General features: G+C 39.3%; 4 protein-coding genes, 1 non-coding gene and 2 pseudogenes across 5 annotated transcripts; 1 reads left to right on the forward strand and 6 right to left on the reverse strand.

Moving 5' to 3' along the window:
* Positions 1-4,963: 4,963 nt before the first annotated feature.
* On the reverse strand, positions 4,964-8,764 carry LOC126793748 (uncharacterized). Its single transcript, XM_050520367.1, has 9 exons — positions 8,576-8,764; positions 8,258-8,431; positions 7,679-8,060; positions 7,325-7,602; positions 7,144-7,212; positions 7,004-7,060; positions 6,528-6,580; positions 6,370-6,445; positions 4,964-6,205 (listed from the first exon to the last, which is right to left on the reverse strand). The coding sequence occupies exons 1-9, from the start codon at positions 8,617-8,619 to the stop codon at positions 5,272-5,274; spliced, it is 2,067 nt and encodes a 688-aa protein (XP_050376324.1). The 5' UTR covers positions 8,620-8,764; the 3' UTR covers positions 4,964-5,271.
* Positions 8,765-9,911: 1,147 nt separating this feature from the next.
* Positions 9,912-13,463, reverse strand: LOC126794416 (carbon catabolite repressor protein 4 homolog 3). The gene is made up of 13 exons (XM_050521129.1): positions 13,117-13,463; positions 12,880-13,043; positions 12,710-12,775; positions 12,438-12,490; positions 12,258-12,339; positions 11,706-11,792; positions 11,428-11,520; positions 11,299-11,331; positions 11,047-11,159; positions 10,820-10,931; positions 10,641-10,726; positions 10,454-10,538; positions 9,912-10,242 (listed from the first exon to the last, which is right to left on the reverse strand). Exons 1-13 carry the CDS (start codon positions 13,319-13,321, stop codon positions 10,150-10,152), a joined length of 1,272 nt encoding a protein of 423 aa, XP_050377086.1. The 5' UTR covers positions 13,322-13,463; the 3' UTR covers positions 9,912-10,149.
* Positions 13,464-14,943: 1,480 nt separating this feature from the next.
* On the reverse strand, positions 14,944-17,648 carry LOC126794047 (cytochrome P450 94A1-like; annotated as a pseudogene).
* A 1,584-nt stretch (positions 17,649-19,232) lies between these two features.
* Positions 19,233-20,931, reverse strand: LOC126794313 (cytochrome P450 94B1-like; annotated as a pseudogene).
* A 1,659-nt stretch (positions 20,932-22,590) lies between these two features.
* Positions 22,591-24,430, forward strand: LOC126794323 (ATP-dependent Clp protease adapter protein CLPS1, chloroplastic). Its single transcript, XM_050520999.1, has 3 exons — positions 22,591-22,743; positions 22,934-23,084; positions 23,968-24,430. Exons 1-3 carry the CDS (start codon positions 22,680-22,682, stop codon positions 24,227-24,229), a joined length of 477 nt encoding a protein of 158 aa, XP_050376956.1. The 5' UTR covers positions 22,591-22,679; the 3' UTR covers positions 24,230-24,430.
* Positions 24,431-24,736: 306 nt separating this feature from the next.
* Positions 24,737-24,809, reverse strand: TRNAA-CGC (transfer RNA alanine (anticodon CGC)). Its single transcript has one exon. It is a non-coding gene; the product is annotated as a tRNA-Ala (tRNA).
* Positions 24,810-24,914: 105 nt separating this feature from the next.
* On the reverse strand, positions 24,915-26,431 carry LOC126794315 (putative pentatricopeptide repeat-containing protein At1g53330). The gene has a single exon (XM_050520992.1). It carries the CDS (start codon positions 26,389-26,391, stop codon positions 25,012-25,014), a length of 1,380 nt encoding a protein of 459 aa, XP_050376949.1. The 5' UTR covers positions 26,392-26,431; the 3' UTR covers positions 24,915-25,011.
* Between the last annotated feature and the right edge of the window lie 391 nt (positions 26,432-26,822).

Raw genomic sequence — 26,822 nt, forward strand, 5'->3', positions numbered from 1 at the left:
CCGTGTCGGACACGCAATACAGACCATTGTCCGCGTGTCCGTGCTTCATAGCTTTTACGTTATGAGACATGTGTTTTGGACAAGAGTCATTGATCTACCTATTCCCCTAGTAATTCTAATAAACGTCTTATTCCTTTTGAACTAATTCATTCTGATGTTTGGGGACCCTCCAAAGAGTCTATTGTGTCATGAATGCGGTATTATGTGTCATTTATTGATGATTGCACCCGTCTTTCGTGGGTTGTTGTCCTCAAAACTAAAGATGAGGTTTTTCCGGCTTTTCAAGCCTTCTATACCACTGTTCAAACACAATATAATGCCACAATTAGAGTTCTTCGGTCTGATAATGGAGGGAATATGTGAATCATGTCTTTCAGGAGTTCTTTAACACGCACGGAATTGTTCATCAAACAACGTGTCCTTACACACCTGAGCAGAATGGAGTTTCTGAAAGGAAAAATTGTCATTTACTTGATATGGCTCAGTGTATTCTTTTTAGTGCTCATATGCCTAAGTACCTTTGGGGTGAAGCTGTCATAACTTCCGCCCACCTCATTAACCGTTTTCTTTCTTGTGTCCTTCAGGGAAAAGTTCCATATAAGGTCCTTGCATCTCATGTATCATTACCCTCTTTTCATAATCATCCTGCCCGTGTTTTCAGTTGCGTTACTTTTGTCCATCTTCCAAAATATCAGCGGTTTAAATTAGATGCCCGGGCAGTTAAATGTGTCTTTGTTGAGTATGGAAGACATCAAAAAGGGTACCGGTGCTATCATTCACCTACCAAGAAGTACTATGTCACTATAGATGTTACTTTCTTTGAGGACATGAGTTATTTTGCTTATTCTGATACTTCTCTTCAGGGGAGAATTCGTATTTTGAAGAATTGTATCTTGGAGAGGGGGAGACAAGTAAACCAGTAGATATGGTGGGTGGTTCAATTGAGATTACCAATGTGTCAGCTACACAGGCACCACCGGATGATTCCGGCGGTATAGTCACTCCAGAGATTCAGGTACCAGAAGATGACAACACAACTGCCCTCATGTCTCCCGTACTACTAATTCTACACCTGACCAATGCTCTCCTGGTACAGAAGATCACTCATATGAGGTTAGTCATCATATTGAGGCTAATACTAGTGAGGGTAATAGTAAACAATATGTCTTGCCAAATAGGTCTACTCGGGGTCAGCCAACAAAAAAGTATGAACCCACCCTTTAGGCTAAATCTAAGTATCATGTGGCAAATTTTATGTCTACCAAAAGGTTGTCTAAGTCATATGAATCATTTGTGAATCAAATATCTACTGTATCAGTACCTAACAAAGTGCATGATGCATTGGGAGATCCAAAATGGAGGAAAGCCATAGAGGAAGAGATGGAAGCATTACAAAACAACAATACTTGGGAGCTTGTATCTCCATTATATGGCAAGAAGACTGTGGGATGTCGTTGGGTGTTTACAGTGAAGCATAATCCAGATGGGTCAGTGAGCCGGTATAAAGCACGTCTAGTAGCAAAAGGGTTCACCCAGACATATGGCATAGACTATGATGAGACACTTGCACCTGTTGCAAAAATAAACATTATTCGAGTATTGCTCTCTTTTGCTGCTAGCTTAAATTGGCCACTCAGACAGTTTGATGTTAAGAATGCATTCCTTCATGGAAAACTTACAGAGGAAGTGTACATGGATCTTCCACTTGGATATGTGGCCGCTTCTCCAAGTAACTTTGTTTGCAGATTGAGAAAGTTTTTGTATGGTCTTAAACAGTCACCTCATGCTTGGTTCGGAAGATTCTCACAATTCATGAGGAAAATTGGCTACATACAGAGTAATTCAGACCACACATTATTTCTCAGACATCAACAAGGGAAGCTAACAACCCTACTTATATATGTTGATGATATGGTAGTTACTAGGAATGATACTGTTGAGGTGGATAGATTACAGAAACAGCTAGCCACATAGTTTGAGATGAATGACCTAGGTACACTCAAGTACTTCTTGGGCATTGAGGTAGCCTAGGGAAGTGATGGTATCTATCTGTGTTAAAGGAAATACATCCTTGATCTACTGACAGAGACAAGTATGTTGGATTGCACTCCCATTGATACTCCTATTGAGCAGAACCATCGGTTAGCAGAGTATCCCGATCAAGTGCCTACTGACAAACTCCGTTATCAAAGACTAGTTGGACGGCTGATTTATTTATCACATACCAGAACAAATGTTGCGTATGCAGTAAGTGTAGTGAGTTAGTTTATGCATAATCTCAGTGTGGACCACATGGATGCTAATGTAAGGATTTTGAGGTACTTGAAGTCAGCTCCAGGGAGAGAAATAATGTTCTCTAATCACAATAATATTCTTGAGATTTGTGGCTTCACAGATGCAGACTGGGCTGTTACAGATTAGAGATCCACATCAGGGTACTTTACCTTTGTTTGGGGTAATCTTGTTACATGGAAGAGTAAGAAACAAAAAGTGGTAGCTCGATCTAGTGCTGAGGCAGAATACAGAGGTATGGCTCAGGGAGTTAGCGAATTATTATGGCTTAGAAATTTGCTACAAGATTTGGGCATTAAGCCTAAGTGTGCTATGTAGCTGTACTATGACAACAAGGCGGCTATTGATATTTCACATAATCCTGTGCAACATGATCGTACAAAACATGTGGAGGTTGATCGTCACTTTATAAATGAGAAGCTAGATGCGAAGATCATCAGTTTTTCTTTTGTTTCTACAGAAGAGCAACTTGCCGATATGCTCACAAAAGGAGTGTCTAAGAAGTTTTTTTTATGACTCACTTAGCAAGTTGGGCATGTTTGATTTGTATGCGCCAATTTAAGCGAGAGTATTAGCGTGATTGAAGGAGGAAATCACGTCCGTGATTTCCTCCGTGTTTTGTGGGGGTAGACTAAGTTGATTATATATAGATTAGTGATCAAGTGTAATATAGCAATTAAGATACAATTTGAGTCTTTTACAGTTTTTCGGCAACACTTCAAACTGATTATTACTTGTTTCTGATACAGAGACACATCAACGATCTTGAAGGAACACCTTGCTACAGTGATGCAAACAATCGAGACGTGCTTCTTCTTCTTCTATCAAAAGACTTCTTAGATGCTCATGCTGCCCTCATTCAGTATGCTGAAGCGAGCAGACAATCAGCTCTGGACATAACATACTGTGAACTCGAATATATTGCTTCAGGTTTGTCTTTACATTGATTAAGCACCACCAGTTCATTTCACGGTTGATTCTTTCCTTCAGTACTAAATAAGTAAATATGAAATGTCTGACCTCATTCAGAACTACGCTACTGATAAAATTTTCTAATTTACCAGAATTCTTCAAAGAGCAAGATCACAATGCAACCAGGCAACCAGCAGAGAAATGGTACATATTCCCCTACAACTAGGAAATCTTACTCTAATATGCATGTTTCTAGAAAATCTATGAACGTACAATTGTCGTCTGTCGATTTTTACAACAGCTTTTTGAACATGTTGCAAAAGATGAGTCTTCCGCAAGCACCACCACCTTCTTTCACAAGTAACATCCTGTCGGCCGCCAGCCTTGTCTCGGATGCTTCACTTCCCTGTTGTGCTAATAAAATTACCGGTATTAATCAAAGACAACAGCGACTTTGATTCTGTTAGACATGTTAAATCTACTCGAGACATATGAGCAAGATAATCATGCGGGAAACACTCCCGATGAAACAAGAGAAATGGTAGGTATCTTTTTGTTCTCCCTAGCTACAGCTAGAAAAACATACCTCAATCTCAGGAAACCAAATAAAACCATTGTCTGTGGATTTTTACAGCTTCTTGTTGAACATGTTGCACAAGATGACTGTCTTTTGTCCACACCACTACCCCCCTTCACAAGTGAGATTCTTACCAATGCACAATATGCTGCTTCATGTGCTTCGATTCTGATATGTTACAGCCTTATTACTGCTGGATGGCCGCGATTGCTAGCTGATGATGGGAAATATTATACCACAAGCCACAGTCAGCAGGTTGTAATTGTATATCAAGACAAACTGCATATTCGATCCTTTCTTCATTCTCAGCTACTTTCTATATCATCATAATGATGTAACTATCTTTATTCAATTGTACAGATCACACCAAGGACAAACACATGATCTGATCTTTGAGGTTATGGATGACACCAAAATTTATAGCCTACTGCATGACGACGAGCTGGTGAGATATCGCAGCTCATTTCATTAAGATGTACTTCTTTTGGCTAATTGAAGTTTATGCTAATAAGGATGAGATGGAAGCAATAAATTAGCCACATATGTATGCATGATAAGACACCCAAGATTATGCACTACTAGACTGACTGATTCATTGCCTGGGTTTCAGTGTATAATTTACAGCATGCCTACTCAGTCGCTGATAATCACCCCTACTGAACACAACCACTTCACTGGGGAAGTGTATGCAGGTGAGTTAAGCTTCACTATGAACTATCCAGAACAAAACAACCACATAAATAAGCTCAAACTGAACTGACCTTTCTGTAGAGGGAGGACACCCAGTACAAAGCGGCACAACATCTCGATAAACAAGAGAATCAACAAACCATAAGCAGAAGCAATATGCCGCAACTGGGACAGGACTGCGCAGTGAGCTCTCAAGTATAAGAACAGCCAGCAAATCCTACATATCAGCTATTTATTTCTGCTTGGAAAGAGAAGACGCATAGAACCTGTAATTCCTGTGATTGATTTCCGGCCTTCTGGGCCTCTGGTTGCTACTTCACACAGTCCTTCCTTTGGGAAGCTGACCCAAGCGAATGGGTTTATGCCAATTTATCCCGACCTTAAAAGTAAAAATTAATTCCAGCAGTATCCTGTCATAACTGCAATGTACTGAAGAAATCATACTCCAACGATAGACACAGCTCTTTCATAATATAAAGATCAACAATCAGAAACAGATGGAATTCCCCCAAGCATTAAGATATGTTAATGACAGGAAATGACAGGTTAAATAACAGTCATGTTTAATTACAAACTATACAAAGGGGTTTTTGTACAAAGCTCCGCCCCGGCAACCCAGACAATTCGCTCCCCACAGAAAAAGTGGTGGGAAAGCAAAAAGTGGCAGTAACTGTAATCACTGGTTGCTCTGTGAGTAAGATACACTGGCATATTCAATCATCTATAACAATAATCTGCATCTGAAGATACATATGCTACATCGCACACAAAAACTACGAACAGCATGGTTTTTTCTCGAATTAACTATTAACCTGCTGTCCTTTCTTCTTTAGCTTCAGACCCTTCGGGCTGGACTGTTTTGACGGTGGCTCCACAAGCAAGCAGCGTGACATGACATAAGCCAGGAGTTCTTCTCGGTGGGAAAATGTGAAGTCCAAATGTGCATACTCAAACTCATTGTATGATACATTTACGCCTAAATTCTTCATCACCTTATAATGCTTCTTCACCATTGATGGCCTGATAACCTTGTCCTTCCGTCCAGCAACAAGATCAACAGGAATATCAATGAGCCCATAGTACTCTCCCAAGTCTAATGGCTCCGGCGATCCATAAAACTTGATATTACCAGATTTTCCATAATCAAACATCCTAAACCTTTTTGCACGCTTCATTTGTGCAAGATGAAGAGCCACTTGGAATGATACCCCCGGCATATCATTCATATTATAATGCGGTATCCCCAACACACCAACCCAATTTGAACTATCTCCCCCAACAAAATAACTCATCAGTGTCTGGACCAATCCTCCAACAGCAGGGTAATTATGGAAGTCCCGTGCCAACTTGTTTAGAAGCATGCGAAAAAATCTGGTTGGTATATAGATGCCGGGAACAAGGGGTTGCAAAAGAGGAGCCAATAGAAGAAAGGAGTATTGCACGACAGAAAACATGAAGGATGAATCTTCATGAAAGCCAGCAGGTGATAATAAAACCAATCTTGATAGTCTGTGGGGTTTCTCTTCTATCCTCTGTGTCACAACATACATTAATATAGCTGCACCTCCCAAGCTATGACAAACTGCACAGAGCTTATAAGGTTGATCACCATTGGTTTCTTCCTCGATATCAGGTTGACTAAGCTTCAACTCCGCAGTTTTAACTTGGTGGATCTTCTCAATCATTGCAGGAATATCCTGAGTCCCATGCTCATTGATCGAGTAGTGCCAGTACCTGCATAAGTAGATATATTTTAGTGATACTTGACGAGACCTGGTTTGTAGGCTTTAGGCTTTAAAGTGTGTGCGGGGCGAACATGTGGGCATGTGGAAAGAAATTTTAGAGGAATAATGTTCCACAAACAATAAAGCAGATATCATATGTCAACTTGAACTTACTGTCGTGAGGAAATGCTTTTGTCAATGTGTTCCCTAGAAACCAAGCCACGAAAGTTCCCAAGGAAGACATCATATCCTGAAACAGTAAGGTGTATTAGCAAAACTGTAAACCACTCAACCCAAAGATGCATCTGCTTTCAAATTAAAACATGACAAACCTTGATCATATGCGGCAAACGCAGGAGAACCAACAACCCCATTGGACACCCAACTGGACAAGGAAACAACCGTAAGCACATGAAGGTAGTATCACACAGTTGTCAGTGTGCTTGCAACACGAGAACATAAAACATATGTAGAGATGATAAAATGGCCCCTCAGAGGAAAGCTAGCATATTTTATATGGAGGTACGAATCAGCTTAGGTTAAGCATAGGCAAATAACATAGAAAGGTGCATTTCAAACTCTTTCCCCTTCTATTAGAAATAACACCAGCTCAATGTGGCCAATGCAAGACGTATTTCTGTATAGAGTGGATTTTAAGTTACCGAAAATACTGCAGTTGATCAATGGCAGGTGGTTATGCCACCTGAGCTTTACAATTTTTTGAAAACTACCCTTTTGTTATTCTTATTAAACAATGGGCCTCCTACTGAGAAACAAAACCTAGATAGAACACATAAAAGTAACTTACCCCATAGATGAATCTAGAATTCCATGTTGTAGATAAACAGCTTTCCGTGAATCACGTCTGCAGCATCACACTAACAGATATTATACACCATATATCATAGCAAACTTATCACTTTATGAGGGGAGAGTAGTATGGTATACCTTGGGATTCTTTCCAAAAGAAGAACATATCCATCACTAGTGACCACATGAATAGCTTCATATGGGTACCTAATACAGAAACATAAGTAAGAAAATTGTGCAACATAATGAATTTAAGGATTTTGCAACCAATACTTCAAGAAGAAGAAAAAAAGGTTCTGCAATCAAGTATATAGCTCACCCAAGCTCTGTAATCACATCCTGACATGTACGAGCATCAGTATTGAGCGCCTGAAATGAAGTGTTCCGTTCTGTAGGAGCTGCATCATCATCCCCAAGTGTAGCTGTGGGAACAGTAGCTTCCGAAGCATCATCATAAGCATCTTCTCTGTTGCTATTCGACGAGAACAACCCAAATAGAGTTCTCAGAGCAACAAATGGGTGAAGAACAAAATGAGCTGCCTTATGAACGACATCAAATACGGCTTCTATGAATATCTCAATCGCCAGATGAAGATCCTGTTCAGCATCAGATAAACATAAGAATTCATCTTGGATGTAGTTCCCGAAACAGACGGATAAAAGTCTATCAAACCTCAATGACTCCACGCCTCCTATCAGTAGTGCGCTGGACAATGTGATCCTTGAGAAACTGCACCTTGTTCAGAGAGCTACTCCGATGCTTCAGCTGATTGCTTCCTGGTGCAGTCGTGCCTCCAGAACGGTAAAGAATAGCTGGAAGGCCGAGCAGGAACCTTGCAGGTAACAAAATCCAATAGAACACGTAACTGATCCACATCCATCCTGTCTTCTTCCTAGGGGTACTGGAAGACCTGGAGAGTCTCGAACTTTGAGAACATGGCGACGAAGGACTCATGTCATCATCACTATATTCTTCCTCATAATCTAAACTCGAACCGTCCGTGTCGGAATCCACAGAAAGCTCATGAATTAGCTGATTGAAAGAGGACACCCCGCTGCAAAACAAACCACCATAACCGAATTTTCATTCACAAACTGAATGTGATTACAAATTGACAACACATTTCACAATTACAATAACTAAATGTGTCGAATTAAGGCAAAATCATGCACGCAAGCTAAATAGAGCAGATGAATCAATCATAAAACACACGAAATTAAAGCCGAGCGATAGAGGAACCCTAAAGCTTACTTCTCCATCCAGCGAGGGAATCGAGGTCCACGAAAGGTAGGCCTGAGCTCCCAGCCATGGATTCCTTCGAGAATATTCGCCTTCCCTGGCAAAAGCGCTAACAGCAAAGCCGAAACTCCATTGATGAATCTCACTATGTTATTCAGCGATTCATACGTGAACGTCTTCACTGACCTGAACAACGAACCACCCACACATAATCAACAAACTGAACCAAATAATAATAAGGATCAGAATCTAATCAAGTCAAACATTTTAAAAGAACGAATCAATCATCAGATGAATGAAGAAATGAAGCAAATTAGGGAGGGGACTCACTCTTTGGTGACAGCGATGGCGTTGTCGACGAGTCGCTGCATCATTTCACATCCAAGGCCAACAAAAAATCAGGCGGAAAATCTCTGAACAAATGGGAGATTGAAATCGGAAAAATCTAATCGGAGTGGGTGGGGATTAATTAGGATCGTCGGCGAGAGAAAAGCGAGGGAGATTTTGGGGGCTCCGATATTTGCGGGCACTGGAAATAGGCAAATGAGGATTCGTCGGGGGTTAAACAAAACGGCGATACGCTGGGTCGCCGTGATTGGTTGATACCCGCACGTGTCGCATTGTGGTGCCTCTGGGCTGCGGTTCACGAGTGTAAGGGCAGAGGATATAAATATTTTAAAGGTGACTTAACTATAAGGGAAAGCGCGTGGCGCGTGGGAGTAGTGGGGACGCTAGATTTCAGGCGGCGGTATCTATCTGAAGTCCGAACACCAAAATAGAAGCCGTGAAGGAGGGCGGAAGTGGGACCCAATTGTGTCTCGGTGGAGGGATGCTGCCACTGCCACCGCGACCTTACATGCTGTATAGCCACGCAGCCACACAAGCGTGTGATGCCATTTCTTTAAGTTAAATTTTCTTATTTTTTACCTTTGGTGAAAACTTCAAGTTAAAATTTATTTTTCTCTTCCTTCCCTGTTTAGGTTAATTTTTCTTCAAGTTTGGAGAATGAGATTGGAGTGTTGCGCATCCAAGGAAACCATGGTAGCTGTTAGTTTATAATGAATTTTATAAATTCTACTATATTTGGAAGTATCTAATATTATTACCATGGTATACTTGGATTTGTAGAATCAATGCTGGATAAAACATTAGTGCTTATAGATCTCAACACCTTACGGATTACAGAACGGAAGTGCATTTGCATACAGGTCTTTCAAGAACTTTACACTAAGGAAACCTATAATATTTTGTTGGAAAAAATTTGCGTACAAACTAGTATGTACGCGTGCGTCCAAACTCTCGTTTATTTGCACACTTTGGGAATATAAATATATGATTTTAACCGTTCAAAAGTTTAGTTTATTACTAAAGATCATTTATGTAAAAGATCAACATAAACAAAAATCATCTTCATAGTCGATTGCATCAAACAAATTAACGGTTATGGTGAAAGTTAGTAGTCTCATAATCAACCGTCAATTTATTTGATGCAATCGACTATGAAGACGATTTTTGTTTATGTTGATCTTTTACATAAATGATCTTTAGTAATAAACTAAACTTTTGAACGGTTAAAATCATGTATTTATATTCCCAAAGTGTCCAAATAAACGAGAGTTTGGACGCACACGTACATACTAGTTTGTACGCAAGTTTTTCTCTATTTTGCTCGCTGCCACACTTGGTATTATTTTTTCAACTTGCTGATCAATCTATGAATCTCTTTTTAATGAATTTGAGGTAAAATTCCAGACTACGCAAGCTGTTCAGAATCTGAAAATGGGTTGTGTATTTGGCGTGGCCGTGGGATCTGCTTCACAAGGATTTTACGCCGGAGAAACTTGCATGGTGTGCCAGCAAAATTTTGCCCTCCGTAAATGTTTGGACAATGCTGGTAAGAATCTTCAGATTGCTGATGCAGTTGTGTTGTTGCCTTCCTGTGTGCCTGGTGTGAAGGCAAACTCGGAAACTAAAGCCAGGTGGTCGCTGCCCACTTTCTATTTACAAAATACAAACACAGGAGAAAGAGAATTAGAGTGGAAGATAACATCTGTAAGTTATCAACAGCATTTCACAACCACAAAAGCTCATAAATCTTCAAGCCAACAGCAAAATCCAAACACTAGGCCAGGCTATATTGCAAGCTAGACCTTGTGGATGGGAGGGAAACACTTATCCATTAGGTAGAAGAATCCAATGTTTTCATACCTTGCAAGGAAGGCTACCAATCCTCTGGAGAGTGTCAAGTGGAACTGTATCCATAACTCCAGTGGGCACAAGACCATCCGAGTACCTATAATGAACACAAGCACTCCATAAGTTTTGTGTTGCATTGTGACAATCACCCCCACCAACATTAGAATCATCATTGTATTATTTAAGAGAAGGAATTCACCATAAGTAATCAACGGTTCCAAGAAACTTTGAGTGGTAGGAAGTAGCTATAGGCTCACCACTGGATCCCCGTGTTGCTGTAGAACCCTGAAAATATGATAGTAACCAGGAAATTCCTTACAATGCATGCAACAGGAAATTGAACAGAGCAGCCAATTGGAAAAGGACTAAACACTAGACCTGCACCATGGCATAAGAACTGTTAAGCTGCAAAGGATGCACAACTGAATGACTACCAGAATTTCCAGTTGCAACTCTAATCTCTTCATCTGTCCAGTCATGTTTCAACAACCTGATACAGAACATTTGACACATTAAGCTTTAAGATTTGTATTTTTTATACTTTCTATACGATACCATATCTAGCGAAACAGAAACGAAGTCAGTGTCACTGATATGAGGCATACCCATCTATCAAGCTCAATGGACTGCTATTTCGTTGTTTGACACCTAAAACTTGAGCAGGATGACAGCTCCTCTGCCCAGATAACTCTGTTCTGTCATATGACATTATATTTAGCTGTAAATAAGAGGCAAATATCAGATTTCAAAAATCTTGCATTTTAGATATGTACTCAGATTCTTGACATGACAGCGATCGCGCATCAGCTATGCATTCAAAATATTATTCACGTAGTAAACACCAGGCATGTAATCACCTCAGATGTTGACAAGAACTTGTATATTGCACTCTGCCAATAAGAATTAAAGCTAGTTAAGCGTCACTCAAATAAGCTGAAGGAAATACTGGAAAAAATATGTAAGCCATTTTCGTTAGAACATCACACCTCAGGAGTGCTATTGAAATCACCACAGAGGACAACAGGGGCATTGCCCCATCTCTCCGAGAGAATCTGCGCCTTTGATATAAGAAAACGGATCTGAAAAGGAAAAAGAAAAGAAAACAGTTCAAAAAATTGCCCAAAATATAGCATTTTCCTTTTAAAACAACAACATCCGAGATCCCATTAGTTTTTGGATATGTTAAGAATGTTATCCTAGAAATATCAGTCTGGGGGAAGAAAGCAAAGGCAGACAATTTGGACTTCAATGTAATAGAAATTACCTGGCCCAATTTAACTTCTCCTCGTTTAGGGTTGTAAAGCACATGGATGTTACCAATGACTAACTTTCTTGATTTTTCTTTATGCATCTGCCTGTATGGAATGAAATTAGATACGGAAAGGTCCAATTAATCAAATCACTACATTTATATCAATTCTATCCAAAGTGAAGTAGATCTCAGAAGTGAAGAAGCCTACAGAAGAAACCCAGAAGTGTGACTGGCATGTAACAAATTCGAAGCAATTTTGTTACCAGAGAAAGTTCCTCTTATAATAATAACTAGGAAATTGAAATAAGAAGAAGCAGTTATAGTCCAAAATGTTCTTATTGTTGAGCAATCCATTATTGTGATTACAATCTCAGGAAGTCTTTTCATATTGGCCAATGAAACTCTACTTGGTTGTTGATGCAACATTAGATTGGATACCAATCATGCCACCTACTACCTCAGAATCCATATTCTATTTAGCAAAGAAACATGCAAAGATAAACCCAAAGCTAATCATCTCTTGGACACATCTCAGAAGTATTGACTGATTTCCAAAAGTTTTACCTCAAAAACTGAGAGTTGGGCGACATTGTCACGAAGTCCGTATCCCTTGAATTCAATGCTCTCCTCTTCTAACATCCGAAAACTGGCAGAATAAGTGCCAAGGTTATTCAACTTCATGTTACATAAGAACATCACAAACACTATCAACTAGTAAAAAACACAAAAGTTGTGACGTCTTACTTATGAGATTTCCAGTAAGTAGCGCAACCATCTACAGTATTACCTGTGCGTCTCTACCATTATGAAATAAATGATTTAGAAATCCTCACTTTTAGCAAGTAGAACAAAGTCCAAATCAGAAGAAAAAATTATCTACATTTGAAAAAAACTCAAAAAGCTGCATTTGAATGTATTTTATAAGTTATCATTTCAAACTCATCATGTAATTCTCAAACTAGTAACACACAATAAGAATCAATCTGGTGCGAATTGCATAACATGAAATTATTGACCTTATAAGAGCCAGCATATCCCAGTTTCGCCAAATTGCCCGAAAGCTCTAAATACTTATCCACCTCCTAATCACACCACACAAAGAGCCACTTTTCAGTACATTACAAATCTACAGCTCAACTCAACTCAACTCAATGAACAAGAACAAGAACAAGTTTAAGAGCTTTACTTGCAAGCAAACAATATCAGAATTCCAGGCCGCAATTTCATCGCAGATGGCCCTTTTCCGGTGGTCCCACTTCAGATACATAGAAGGCACATTCCCGTACATGTCTCTATGAGCATAAGCATTTCTAACCCCCAATATGTTGTACGAAGCGGCCGTGAACCTATCTGCTTACATAATCAACCAATCAGAACTGATGCAAGCGTAAGAATACGGTGACGTGTGAAAAGAGAAGCAGACCTTGAGAAGCTAGCGGATGATCGGACTGGATCCAACGGCGGACGACGTCCGGAGCATGGTTGCCGGAGTACCGGCGCTTCAGTGGGTTGGGAGCGTTGGTGCAGCATGAGACGGTGGACCTGCAGAGGAAGAGGAACGATGTTCCGGCGGTGGGGACGGACAGGTGGCGGCCGCAGAGCCAGGAGGAAGCAGCGTCGCAGCGCATTGTGTGGAGAGTGAGGTGGGATTCAGGTGAAATAAAATGGAGGGATTGGGTTGTTTGTTTAAGCTGAGAGCCTGAGAGGAAGAGTTACCGAGTTACTGCGGTGGGCGAGTTTAACTGTGTATCCATCACTCTCGGAGCAAGTCCACCCGTCGGTCATCGTGGGTGAAGACCGGCTCACTCTAGGTCACTGTGACTGGGCACCAGTTTCCACCCGTTTGGTTGATGATCTGGTTCACACATTTATAAATTATTAAAAAAATTATTACTTTTTTTCTTGTTACTAATAAGGGATTATAAATAAATTATGATACATAATAAATAGTAAGTTTAAATTTTTTATATATAGAGAATACTCTAAAATTGTCTATAATCTTATTTTTAGCCCTTAGTAAAATTTAGAAAAAAATTCTCATTGTTTCATATTTTTTCTATGTATTTCATTACCATTATTATTAAATTTATTATTAATTCATGGCATTTGAATTTAAATATGAGTTAAATTGAATGGTCCAAATTAAAGACATTTATGGGCTCGGGCCGCATATGGCTGATGTCATCTCCAATTGTAGACTCGGGCTGACATGGCAGAAAAGAGCTGGGTCACAAAAAATGGTGGCATGGGTCCTAAGTCTGACCTAAGAAAAGCCCTAGCAAGAGCCATGTCCTTTTTTTAGTGGGTGGAAATTTAATTTTCCTACTTGGGTCTTGGGATGATACCCAGACCTAAAAAATGGAACGGGTGGACTTACTGGGGTGAGTACACTATATAGAGTAGACCTGACATTAGGGCGGGTTATGGGCAGGTTCGCGGGCGTAACGGGTTCAACCTGTTACAACCCGTTAAGTTTAGCATGTTATAATGGGCTCAACCCGTTGAGTTTACGGGTTGCTCGTTAATATTATTTTTTTACAAAATTATTTTATTATAATTTCTCATATATTTTTTCAAATTTGTAAATTTATTCTTTTCTCATTTAGGTTTTCTTTTTAAACAAGTACCTTAAACTCTAATATTATTTGGAACCCGTTAAGCAAGATAAGCTCGGAATCTCGACTCTCGAGGGAATAAGAATTTTACAGACAATGAGACTACAATAGTTCTAACCGAGACGACGTGTCGTCTAGTTCACCAATGAGCAATTACCTTCGACTAGAACATCGCGCGAGTTGGAGCCTTCCGTAATGACATATCACATACTCATGGAACTAGCAAAATGAGCTAAACAATGAACTAATTACATTATCTGCTCTAAAAACATGTGTCAAACTCTAATGGAATCAAAAGCTTGCATCAGTTCAGTTGCATGTAAGATTTGCAATCTGCAAGAACTCCACATCACACTGAGTATGATTTAGAAAAATCTTTGTAAAACAAATTTATTTTATCAATTTCGCAACGAGACTTCGAGCTATACCATTATTTAGTGAAATTACATCTTTTTCCATTGTAAAAAAAGATGATTAAATAATTTCACACATCTCTTATTATCGTGATTCGAACTCATAACCTAATAATCTATTTACGAGAAAATACATTAATTTAGATGGAAGTGTTATTTTATAACAAACATATAAGTGCTATTTTACAATAATCAACATCCGGCAATGTATTAGAACATGATTCATGATATGCATCTCTCTCTCTCACTCACTGGTAGTCTGCCTTTGATTTGGAGCGTCATGGACAACAAATGTGTCGGACACGTACCTTTATATTCCATGTGGAACTCAAACCTCTCAACAACAGAGGTTGTGATGGCTTTCATCTGAATAAACGCCAAGTCTGATCTTTCCCCAAACACATTCTTGGTTCGGCGTGAAACACTGGATACCGAAAGGCACGTTCCAGCTGACATGTTCCGTCTTCGCCGAGCCACCTCTCCGGCACATACTCACGTCACCATTCACTAACCACCCTTCCTTTAACAATGTCCATCCGTCATGGTGTCATCGTTCATGTACTGTTTTCACAAGAGGGTAAAGTCTTATGTCATCTAGAATCGCTACTTGCAAATAGTGCATATCTTTGAGCTCATCAAAGTCGTACAGTATTGGTCTTTTCACTAGGTATGGTAGCCGCGCGCTGTCGCAGTTACACTATTTCTTAACAATAGTTTATCAGTAACAACATAATTTTATGAAAAATTTACGTAGTGGTCTTTAGTTGATAGTTTTGAACATAGAAAAAACTCGCAAATAGCTCATAAAAAGTTGTTGTAGATGGTGTCTCAAGGAGTTTCACAGTAAAATCATTGTACCACTAACAAACTTGCTACATTTTATTGTACCATTAATCTCATTAATATGAACCACGAAATTTCATTAAGCAACCGTAAACGTAGTAATATCCATAAAACCACAATGGACGGTGCTTGTATATAATTCAGTTAGACACCTGATATAAAGCTCTAGAAAAAATAAATTATATAGTACGTAGATCTTAGATGTTCAAGAATGGTATTGTCTAATACATATATGGTCATCCTTCGTAAATTGAAAGTCAACAGCACCCTAATCCAAAAATAGGTACAAATGTACAATTGGTTAATTACTATCTTGATGAGTATCTTGAGCTAAATACACCATCAACATTTAAAATTTATGTCAATGAATTATGTAAAAACCTAATTGATACAACTGAACGTGGGCTGAGCCTCCCAGTTAGGCTGGATTCCAAACCTCTTTCAAAAGAAAAAAAAAACCTAATTGATACAATTGTACATTCTTAGATCAGCTCCAACTATTACTCTTAAAATTCTCTATTATAAATGATGAAAACACTAAATCTCTAAAAAAAAAGTCTCAACTCTAAGAGTTCCTTTATTTTATTGTATAAAATTAAATGCAAATGTGTATAATTAAATGAAAATCAAATTGAATCTCATAATGTCATAATTTATACAAAGACTAGAGAATGAATAATTTTTTTTGTTATTTTTTATGATAAAGAGTGAATTTATTTTGGTAAAAATAAAATTTATAAATTGTTTTAAAAATTATACAAATTTAGAGATTTTGTTTATCTCTTCTCATTTTCTTTATTATGAAAGATGGTTTAAAAGAGCTGTTAGAGCTAAAAATTAATATTTTTATTTCATAATATATATTATTTACATGAATTATTTGAGATGCTTTTAAAATAAACAATCTCACCGGTGGTAGCATGAGTCAACACAGTAGTGACAGTACCAAATAGTTGAAAGTGGTTTAAGAGGAGAGAGAGAAATTATAGCCAGATTTATAAGCAGTGGTAGTCTTGTAAATAAGTCAAACAATAGGGTATTTCCCGCATGATCCTATGAACAATGGACCACCAAATAATTAGTAGATAAATTTCGACATTGGATTGCTTCAAGCTCATTGAGAATGCTGAGTCGGATATCTGGTTTAGAGAATAGGATCCAGAAGAAACGAGATAGTATCTCGACCAGTAAGGATCATGCTTATGATGATATCACGGAGAAACTCAGGCGAATTATTGTTGTCATTTTCGGTGAACCTAGATAACAAATCTTCTTGTTGATTGTAGTTATGGTTCTCCAATTTCGACCTAATTATCGTGAACGGTTGCAATTTACTCCCGTAATTTTCTTTCTGATCCAATGTTGAAAAACTTTTTGAAGGCAAGGATAAATTGAGAAGCGTAAAACTGTAAAAGAACCTTCTGAAGCAAAGTGTGGCAGCATCATCGAAGGCTCGCATAAATTCCACAGTGGATTTCCCATCGCCTCCGAGACAAGCCGGGTCGACGTTGAAAGCCATCTTACAAATATTATCCAACGCAAACCGCTTCAAGACGTCTTGAAGGTCCAAACGACTCCTCGTTTCGGAGGCTCGCACAAATAGCGGAACCAACCTTGTCTCAATCTCGAAACTAACATTATCGATAACGAAGTTTCTTAAGGATTTGATATTGAATGCATAGCTGGTAGTCTTTCTCTGCACTTTCCAGAGCTCATGATTTCCGTCGCCGAGAAAATCCTTGAACATAGAGATGACTCGCTCTCCTTTCGGATAGTTTTCAAAATTTGTCCTGAGTATGTGCTCCACGTTTAACGGGTTGGCCGTGATGATGCCTTGGACTTTTCCCGGGTGGAAGAAGGCAGATGTGTTGTTGGGAGTTGGGGCTGTTGCGGAGAATTTATGTGGTCCAGTCAAGGAACTGGTCCTGGTTCATTAGAAACTCCGGTAGGGATCCGAGAATCGGGTAGTTTTTGAGGCCGATTTGTGTGGATTTTTTAAGTCGACTATTATAGAAATGAAGGTAGGCATAGATGGAGAGGAAAACTAGACAAAAGGAAGAAAGTAAATAGAATAATAGATCCATGGTAAATGGGATTTAACAGTACGTAATGATACTTATATAGTTATATAGACAATGTTACGACTATTAGACATGTATATCAACTCTCAACACTGTGTAGCCTTAGTAAAGAAAGAGTAAACCAAGAAAGGGTAACTGAAGCTAAAATCTGGAAAAAGCTTGTATTGATAATTATGGAAATCACATCCATCAACACACAGTAGAGGCTTTAAATACTAGTGTAGGGATTTGAAAGAACATGGCATATATGTCTAGTCTGTAATGAGATGAAGCCACGTCGATGATGAAGGAAATGAACGCTTAAGATTCAGTGTTCTGGAGCATAAGAAAGGATGTGAAATGCTGAGCCAAATTGTGGAGATAAGAACAAGTATTGGCTTCTTGTATAGGCATGGTACGGAGGCAGGTAGAGATATTTTCAGTTTGTGCCCGAGTTACGATTAGAAAAATTTGAGTTTGCTGATTTAGGGTTTAGCAGTAGTTTCTAAAAAATTTATTTTACAGTAGTTTCTAAAATTTCTATTTTATTGTAGTTTCTAAAAACTCTATTTTACCGTTTTTATAATTTGTTTAAGAGTTACATTGAAATTCGTGAACTTACGAAATAAACGGATTCACCAAACACTTTAGTCAGATTATTTGAGAATTTAAGCATATAATTTAGGCGAAACTCAGCCACAGTAGCCTTATTTGACGCATCAGTCTTTACACACCATTTGCTGTGAGCTCGTTTTGAATGATACCCTCTTCAATTTCTGTTTTAGCTATATTGCATTGTGTGACACTAACTGTACTAGTAGCACCTCCATTACCTTCAACAACGACTACATAAGCGTGAAGAGGGTGTAGGATTGTGGTTGTTGTGCTGTTTTCATGGATGATTTGAAAGGTCATGCGTTTCGTGTTTTTGCTTCCAACATTAACATTCTTAACTTTATAGTGACATAAATTAGGTTTAGAGCGACATAAATTATGGCAGTTGTAAGAAATGATTATGGCGTTACGAATCAAACTATTTCATTCGTCTATGGAAATATAAACCTCAAACGAATGCAACAGGTACGTAAATGCATGCAACTTCTCAGTCCTCGATCACTACTAGTGTTAGAATCGTCCGATATTCATACACTTGGGGTTTTATTTCTAGAGACGTCTAGTAATTTCCACAATCATACTTAAATTTAGCAAAACTGCGTTTGTACGTACGTTAATTAAACACTTTTTTACATAGCGATGTCTCTGTAATGATACAGACGAGAGGAATTACAGAGGAACAATACAACACTGTTGTCCGAATAAGCTAAGAAAATTGCAAAAGGGAGGTGAAAAACTAGGTCTAAATAGAAATGGTAGATCAAACACAGCCTTCACAAAACAACAAACTAGGTTGTTAAAGGTTAATCTATTATACATCAATATAAGTTATATTTTGAAATCTGACGGTTGATAATAAATATTATTTTTCTGATTCCAATCACAAAACAATATCGACCGTCAGATATAAAATATATAACCTACATTATATAAATATATTAGAATTTTCAACCTCACGTCAAACAAATAGGAAAACAGTAAAACACGATCATCGATCATATATTCATATTTGTCTCTTACTCACACTCACGAGTAGTCCCCCTTTGATTCGCAGTGTCATGGACAGCAATTGCTCCGGTCACGTGTTTTTATCTTCGACGGCGACCTCAAACCTCTCGATCACAGAGGCTGCAATGGACTTCATCTGAATCATCGCCAAGTCTTTTCCTAGACACATTCTCGGCCCGGCGTGAAACACCAGATACTTAAACGCACTCTCCTGCTGACACGAGCCGTCCTCACCTATCCACCTTTCCGGCAAGTACTCATCGCAGTCCTTCCCCCAAATCGTCTCCATCCTCCCCATCGCATAAGCATGGTACGTTACCAACCACCCTTTCTTTAACGCTGTTCCGTCCGGCATGACGTCATTGTTCTGGCAGGCCTTTGTGTCAACCGGCACAGGAGGGTAGAGTCGCATGGCCTCGGTAATCGCCGCTTGTAAATAGTGCATGTCTCTGAGCTCATCAAAGCCATAAGTATCGCCTATGCTTTTGCAGCTTTGTCCTCGAACCATTTCAAGCTCATTCAGAATGTTGAGCTGGACGTTTGGTCTGGATGACAGGAGCCAGAAGAACCAAGACAGTGCAGACGACGTCGTGTCTCGACCGGCGAGTATCATGCTTATGATGATGTCACGGAGAAACTCCGGCGAGTTATTGTTGTCATTTCCTATGAACCGGGACAACAAGTCATCTTGTCGTTTGTGGCAACTGTTCTCCAGTCTTGACCTTATTATGTCATCAGCGAAGTTATGAACGGTTGTGATTGAATCCTTCAATCTCCTCTCTGATCCAATGTTGAAGAACCTGTTGAAGTTGCGGATAAAATCAAAGGCGTACATGAACCTTCCGGAGCAAAGCGTGGCGGCATCATCAAACGCCCGCATAAACTCCGCGGCGGATTTCCCATCGCCGCCGAGACAAGCCGGGTCGACGTTGAAAGCCATCTTGCAAATGTTGTCGAAAGCAAACCGCTCCAACACGTCTTGGAGGTCCAAATGACATCCGGTATCGGCTGCTCGCGCCAAAAGTGGAAATAACCTCGTCTGAATCTCGAAGCTGACGTTATCCATGACGAAGTTCCTGAGGGACTTGGTGTTAAAGGCGTAGCTGGCCGTCTTTCTCTGGACCTTCCAGAGCTCACCGTCAGCGTTGAAGATTCCGCCGCCGATAAAGTCCTGGAGGAGAAAGATGAACCGCTCGCCTTTCGGGTAGTTTTCGAAGTTGGTTTTCAGAATGTGTTCTACGTTGGCCGGGTTGGCAGTGATGACGTGGTGGATATTTACCGGGCGGCGGAAGACGACGGTGTTGGTTGGACAGTGGCGGAGAACTTCGGTCGTCCAGTCGAGGAACCGGTGCCTGTTCTTGAGGAATTCCGGTAGGGATCCGACAATTGGGTAGAGTGTGTGGGTTTCTTTGGTCGACGTGTGCGAAAATGAAGGTAGACATAGATGGAAAGGAAAACGAGAAAGAGGAAAGATTGCAGAGATGAGTACAATAGATCCATTGCTAACTGGACATCACAGTACGAAGTGAATTATTCTGGCAAATTTGTATATAGAACTAACTAGGATTAATACAGTTCTGTATGGTGATCTACGAGTATTTTTGCCGACATAGTTTTCTTTTTTCATTTCCTTATACATGGTTAATGTTATCTTTATCCATATTTTGTCGTCTACTAATCATGTTCTTCGTTCTTGTTAGGTAGAATAGGTAGAAAATATCACTTTGCTCATCAAAATTTGCTTTTATTGACACTTTGTTCATCCACTTCTGAAAATTTCACTTTGGTTATCCAACTATGCTACTCGTATGTCATATTAATTATTTTATCAATCTTCTCTGTTAATTCAATATTATATTCTCATATGTAGGGTCATATTTGTCATTCAAATTAGAAAAGAATTAAACTGTTGTGCTAGAGGAAAAAAAAATTGTCGTTTGATTGCCTTAATCTGTGAACTACCATTCGAGTTAACAAAGAAAATGGTGAAAATAAACGGAATGACCAATGTGACATATATATAGTATAGTTAGATGACCAAAGTGAAGTTTGAGTGGATCTCTTATTGAGATTGGCGGCGAGTAAGGTATCGACTATTTCTGGATTTAGGTTTGATTGGTTCAGGATTTGGCTTTCTTAGCTCATGTGTATTGCTTATTGCGATAGTCATGTGACTAGTAATATTAGTCGACCAGAATGTAGGGAATCTAGTTATACTACTGAGTGTTCATTTGTTTTTTTATGGGAACCGAATATTCATTTGTTGTAATCTTTCTTTTGGTGAAATATATATTTCATTTTCTAAACAAAAAAATTATCGAGCGAAATATACTTTAATAATCAAAGTGATATTTCTTTCCGTAGAATATCATGGATCGCAAAGGCTTGTATGATTCTATATCATATCGCACTAATTGTTAGTTTGATCGATTGGTATTTACGTAATGTAACAATGGACTGCTTTACTAACTATTGTATACGGTTTAAAGTTGTGTGAAGTTTTACTTAAAAATCATTGGCATCCTTAATTATCTCCAACACCCAAAAAAGAAGCTATGACAAAAAGTACGTTCATGATTAAATAACTTAATAGAGACCACTATTACAGTGGTGGACCCAAGATCATGTATGAGTGGGACAGATTACTTATATAAAGTTATGAACCAAAGAAGGGGAAAAATAGTATATTTTGAAGAAAAATTGGCTAAAAAGGGTGCTTTTTACTAGAAAACATGGTAGGTAAGACATTTAAGTGTGGGCATCAGCACCCAATGCATGTCCGCCAGTGATTACATTGACAATTGTACGTGCAATGTCATATTACATGCTAACTAGTGAGAACAGTATAAATATAGTACACGCCCATAGATGTTCATACCTAATTTTTATACTTAATTATTAATTAATTAAATAAACAATATAAACAACGAATATAAGCAATGAATGCCAATGAAACAAGTAGTAAAATTGGAACAGAGATGGTAACGTACTTAGTTGTTTTTAATCTCGTCTAAAATTTCTTTCGAGTTCATTGCCTATTTCAGTCAAACAATGACTGAAAACTTTGATTTCAAAGATATGTTTATTGTAGCAACATGTACATGAACAGCAAAGACCAACCAAATGAACAAACTAATCGTATGAATCAGGACAATCTTTGTGTCATAATTCCATTTTGTTAGGTACATTTCAACCAAACCTGGCATGAAACGACTAAAACATCTCTTTCGTTTCAACAGTCACATATGGGCCAGAAGGCCCGGAAGGAATCGTATCTCCCACAAACAAAGATCCTCATACGACGTGTCGTCCACCAACACCATTAGCAAAATGAAAGGCGTTGGTCCCGAACCCAAAAACATGTATATGCCACACAATTCCCTTCGCAGCTAGCTATTGTGGCTCACAAGCACATAGAGAGTCGCGAGGCCCATGGCTGCCCTCTGCGGTCGAGTCCCTCTTTCACCCACCCAAGTTTTCAATCTCACTAAATCAGGTAAACTTTCTTCAATTTTCCATTCGAAATCTTCACCCATTGACCCAGCTTTGTGTCATCATAGAATGATGATTGTTTGGAACTGTATTGACGATCGGAATTATCGTTTGGGGTTAGTTATTGGTGGGATTGATGAGCGATTTAGGACATGGTAGATTTGCTGAATGTGTCTTGGTTGTGATTTGTGTAGGAGGAGATAAACCCTATTTTCATAAACGATGCCCGAATCGGAGCACGGTCATGACTGCAACAACCACTGTGCTTGGGAAAGGAGGTGGGTTGTTGGAGAAGCCTACCATAGAGAAGACCACACCTGGTCGTGATTCTGAGTTTGACTTGAGGTCTGTATATTCAAAACTTAGGATTCTGTTTCTGTTGCATGAATTTTCAATAAAAGATTCAATTGTCTCAGGATAGGTTTTTTGAGGTGTGTTAAGAACTGTATGCTATTCTGTGTTTCAGATAGAACTCAAAACCAGATATCTTTTTTTTTTGATTATTGAAAAGAGATTAGATATCTTAAATTTAAAGGTGAAACAATTGCGAACATATCCAGTAGTAAGTCCTAAGTAATCTGGCGGATAGTTTAATAGCAGAAGAGCTTATTCACGTTCATAATTGGCTAATTGCCTGGACACTAGAAGCTATGATTAGTACTATCCGACGCTTTAGTAGTTTATGCTTTTTTCCAATTTTAAGCGTATGGCCGAAAGTCTGAGACTAGAGTTTGGCTATGTTTCTATATTTCCCAGTCGCTGCGCTTTGTTTTTCTTTTTTGGTTGAACAGCAGCTTCTGCGCGAGTAGGGGAAACTGTAGACTGGGAAAGTCCTTAGAGAAATTTAGTTTACTTCTCAAATTTCTAAGAAATAAACAACTTCAAGGGGAGGTGGAGCATTTCTGCAGAGATTCTAAATGCTACTCGAAAGATTTCTGTACTACTTGAATACAGTTCAAGTGGTTGCATTCTGAAGATGGTAAAGTATAACTGTATAAAGCTAGTGTTTAGAAGAGCTGAAATTTGATTAATATAATTTTCCTATAGATTAGTGGATGGTAGAGATCTTGTAAGCCTAATCTGATAAGCAAATTTTGCAGATCTTTTGGAAGAGCTGTTTCAGTAAGCCTTAATGTTAGAATGTATATGTGATCCACACACACACACACACACTAGACCAGCATTGTGGTAGAAAAGCTTTAGATAACTAAGAAACATTGGTTTGCAGGAAATCAAAGAAAATGTCTCCACCTTATCGAGTGATGCTGCATAATGACAACTTCAACAAGCGGGAGTATGTTGTACAAGTTTTGATGAAGGTTATCCCTGGAATGACAGTTGACATTGCAGTCAACGTGATGCAGGAGGCACATCACAACGGCCTGGCAGTGGTGATTGTGTGTGCCCAAGTGGATGCAGAGGACCACTGCATGCAGCTGAGAGGCAATGGTCTTTTAAGTTCGGTTGAGCCTGCAAGTGATGGATGCTGATCATTGTTGACTAGTACCATCATCACCAAAAATCCAAATAAATAAAATAAATTATAAAAGGAATTGCAATGTCTTAGCTAGATCATATCTTTGGTTATATATCGGTTTGAGTAGTGCGAATGTGCATGTATGTAGTACCCTAGTAGTATGTACATAAACTTGCCCCTATTAACACGAACTGCTTTTAGGGCATGTTGAGTACTGTTTTCATCTTCTGTTCGTTTCATTAATTCGATTAGAGATAGCAGATGAGATGAAAATCAGAAGGAGAAATGGATTGCAAGATGGGAACATGAACGTATATACAATTGATTTGAAAGTAACAATAAAACAGCTCAGAGTATTTCTCATTTCCACTGTTATATGATCATATTTTCCGCAGTTACTAACAAATAATGGACTGGAACTTCCGGTCTGGAAGTGCAATTTAATTAGCCTTCAAAGAGAAGAAAGAAAGAACACCCAAAATATAAAAATTGAAAAAAACAAATTTGAAATTCACAAAGATGGAGACGCGGGGAATCGAACCCCGTGCCTCTCGCATGCGAAGCGAGCGCTCTACCATATGAGCTACGTCCCCTTGTTGCTCTCTGTGCACGCTTTGAGTTACTTCTACTAAAGCCAAAGTACCAGAACAACTCTTTAGAACAACTCAGAGAGTATATTACTCGGGATTAGTCAGAAAACCACAATGAAAATTGAAGTTGCAAGTCGTGCACATTAGAGACTGCAGAAAATTCATTGCTTTACATATCCATTTATTAGCACATTACATCCACAGTTTACTGCATCGTCAAAGTATCTATGAGCTCAAAGACATCTGAAGACATCTCCCTACGAAGCGTAGAAATGACCACCCTCCAGGTACCATCATCGAGAACATTTGCTTTTTGCAGACTACTCAAAACTGTCGCTAACAACTCCATATTACCTTCCTCACACAAACCCTCAACAAGTTTATGCGTTCGTGCATAATGGGGCGCATAGCCCTTAAAGATCATCTCGTCCAAGACAAATGCTGCTTCCTGAAACTGACCACAGTCACAAAGTCCACTAAATAGCATCCGATATGAAAGCAAGTCCGGATGGCACCCACGCCTCGGTAAATCTTGAAAGAACTGATGTGCTTCACTCCATTTCCCTTCTTTGCACAATGCATCGATAATCACATTGTAACTAACAGCATCTGGTCTACACTCTTTCTCCACCATCTCATCCAAAACTCCATATGCTGCTTCAAAATCCTTCTCCATACAACACCCATGAATCATTGCATTGTACGTCACAGTGTTCGGCTTGCACCCATGCTTACTCATCTCCTCCAATAGCCCCGGAACTTCTCCTCTCCTGCCGGCCTTAGCAAGCGCGCTGATCAAAGTAGAATAAACCGGCGCATCCAACCGAATGTTCTTCCTCACCATCTCATCCTTAAGCCCAAAAGCCAATGCCATTTCACCAACCCCACATAGTCCTTTCATCAACGACGCATACACGAACGCACTAGGCAGAACCCCATGAACGCGCTCCCAATCCTCTTTCAACTCCAAAGCCTGTTTCACCCTATGGTCAGAACAGAGCTTGTAAATCAAAGTCCCCAATGTGACATCCGTCGGCTCGACCCCCTTGCTGCGCATTTCATCGAGCACCTTCCGTGCATTCTCCAAATCCTCACTCCCACAAAACGCCTTGATCAATATATTGTAAGTACAAGCATCCGGGGTCCCATAATCCTCAATCCTCTCCAACACCTCCTTCATCTTATCAAAATGCCCACACTTGTAAAGCGCATCGAGCAAGGAATTGAATGATTTGATAGTCCGCTCGCAACGGAACGAAGGCATTTCATCGAACAGGTGGAGGGCACGGTCAGGGAGACGAGCCCGGCCGTAATACGACATGACGTTGCAGAAGATGATTTCGGTCGGTGCGAAGCGGGTTTCTTGCTTCATTCGGTGGAGGATTTGCTCCATTTGGTCGAACATTTTGGCGCGGCCGAGCTTGGAGATGATGATGTCGTAGGAAAGGAGGGAATGGCGAAAGGGCTTTTGGGGGTTCGCATCAGGGTTTGGGTTATGGAAGAGTTGGAGGGCGAGAGTTGGGTCATTTTGGCTTCGTAGAAGAGAGGAGAGCCTGAAGGGAGAGATGGATTTTGAAGCTTTCATTGTGTGTGCTCTCTTCTGTCACAAGTGCTTATCATATACGCGCGCGTTTGTGCCCGCCAAAATAACGGTAACGCTTTTGATCCGCTAAAGACTTAAACCATTAGAGCTTAAACACTATCTATCACTTCAAATGTTCTATTTACTATATGCTTGTCATAGCCATGAAATATTTGAGTTACTTAGAGAAATACGAACCGTAGTTCAACTGCTTGACTCGATCAATCTCTCATCAATTCGTACTATGAATTGAGTTCGTGACAAAATGATATGCACCTCTTCAAATCATCCATATTTTAAAAAATTAACCTTCGATGGTACATGAAGTATTGAAGGTGACCCAACATCAAATAAGGTCACCAAATTCAATATCTTATATCAACTTACATCGATGATGTTAATTGTTATCGAGCAAATAAAATTGACCGGCTAGT

The sequence above is a fragment of the Argentina anserina genome, chromosome 5, assembly GCF_933775445.1.
Source record: "Argentina anserina chromosome 5, drPotAnse1.1, whole genome shotgun sequence".
Lineage (NCBI taxonomy): Eukaryota > Viridiplantae > Streptophyta > Magnoliopsida > Rosales > Rosaceae > Argentina > Argentina anserina.

Excerpts from the sequence above, each read along its gene's own strand:
- LOC126793748 (XM_050520367.1), bottom strand. The coding sequence starts at position 8,619 with ATGATGCAGCGACTCGTCGACAACGCCATCGCTGTCACCAAAGA. Across the intron at positions 8,432-8,575 it reads GCCATCGCTGTCACCAAAGA|GTCAGTGAAGACGTTCACGT; the intron begins GTGAGTCCCCTC and ends TTCGTTGTTCAG. Across the intron at positions 7,213-7,324 it reads GATGTGATTACAGAGCTTGG|GTACCCATATGAAGCTATTC; the intron begins GTGAGCTATATA and ends TTTCTGTATTAG.
- LOC126794416 (XM_050521129.1), bottom strand. The coding sequence starts at position 13,321 with ATGCGCTGCGACGCTGCTTCCTCCTGGCTCTGCGGCCGCCACCTGTCC. Across the intron at positions 11,793-12,257 it reads CCCAACTCTCAGTTTTTGAG|ATGCATAAAGAAAAATCAAG; the intron begins GTAAAACTTTTG and ends CCATACAGGCAG. Across the intron at positions 10,932-11,046 it reads CCATTGAGCTTGATAGATGG|GTTGTTGAAACATGACTGGA; the intron begins GTATGCCTCATA and ends GTTCTGTATCAG.
- LOC126794323 (XM_050520999.1), top strand. The coding sequence starts at position 22,680 with ATGGCTGCCCTCTGCGGTCGAGTCCCTCTTTCACCCACCCAAGTTTTC. Across the intron at positions 22,744-22,933 it reads TTTCAATCTCACTAAATCAG|GAGGAGATAAACCCTATTTT; the intron begins GTAAACTTTCTT and ends TGATTTGTGTAG. Across the intron at positions 23,085-23,967 it reads GATTCTGAGTTTGACTTGAG|GAAATCAAAGAAAATGTCTC; the intron begins GTCTGTATATTC and ends ATTGGTTTGCAG.
- LOC126794315 (XM_050520992.1), bottom strand. The coding sequence starts at position 26,391 with ATGAAAGCTTCAAAATCCATCTCTCCCTTCAGGCTCTCCTCTCTTCTA.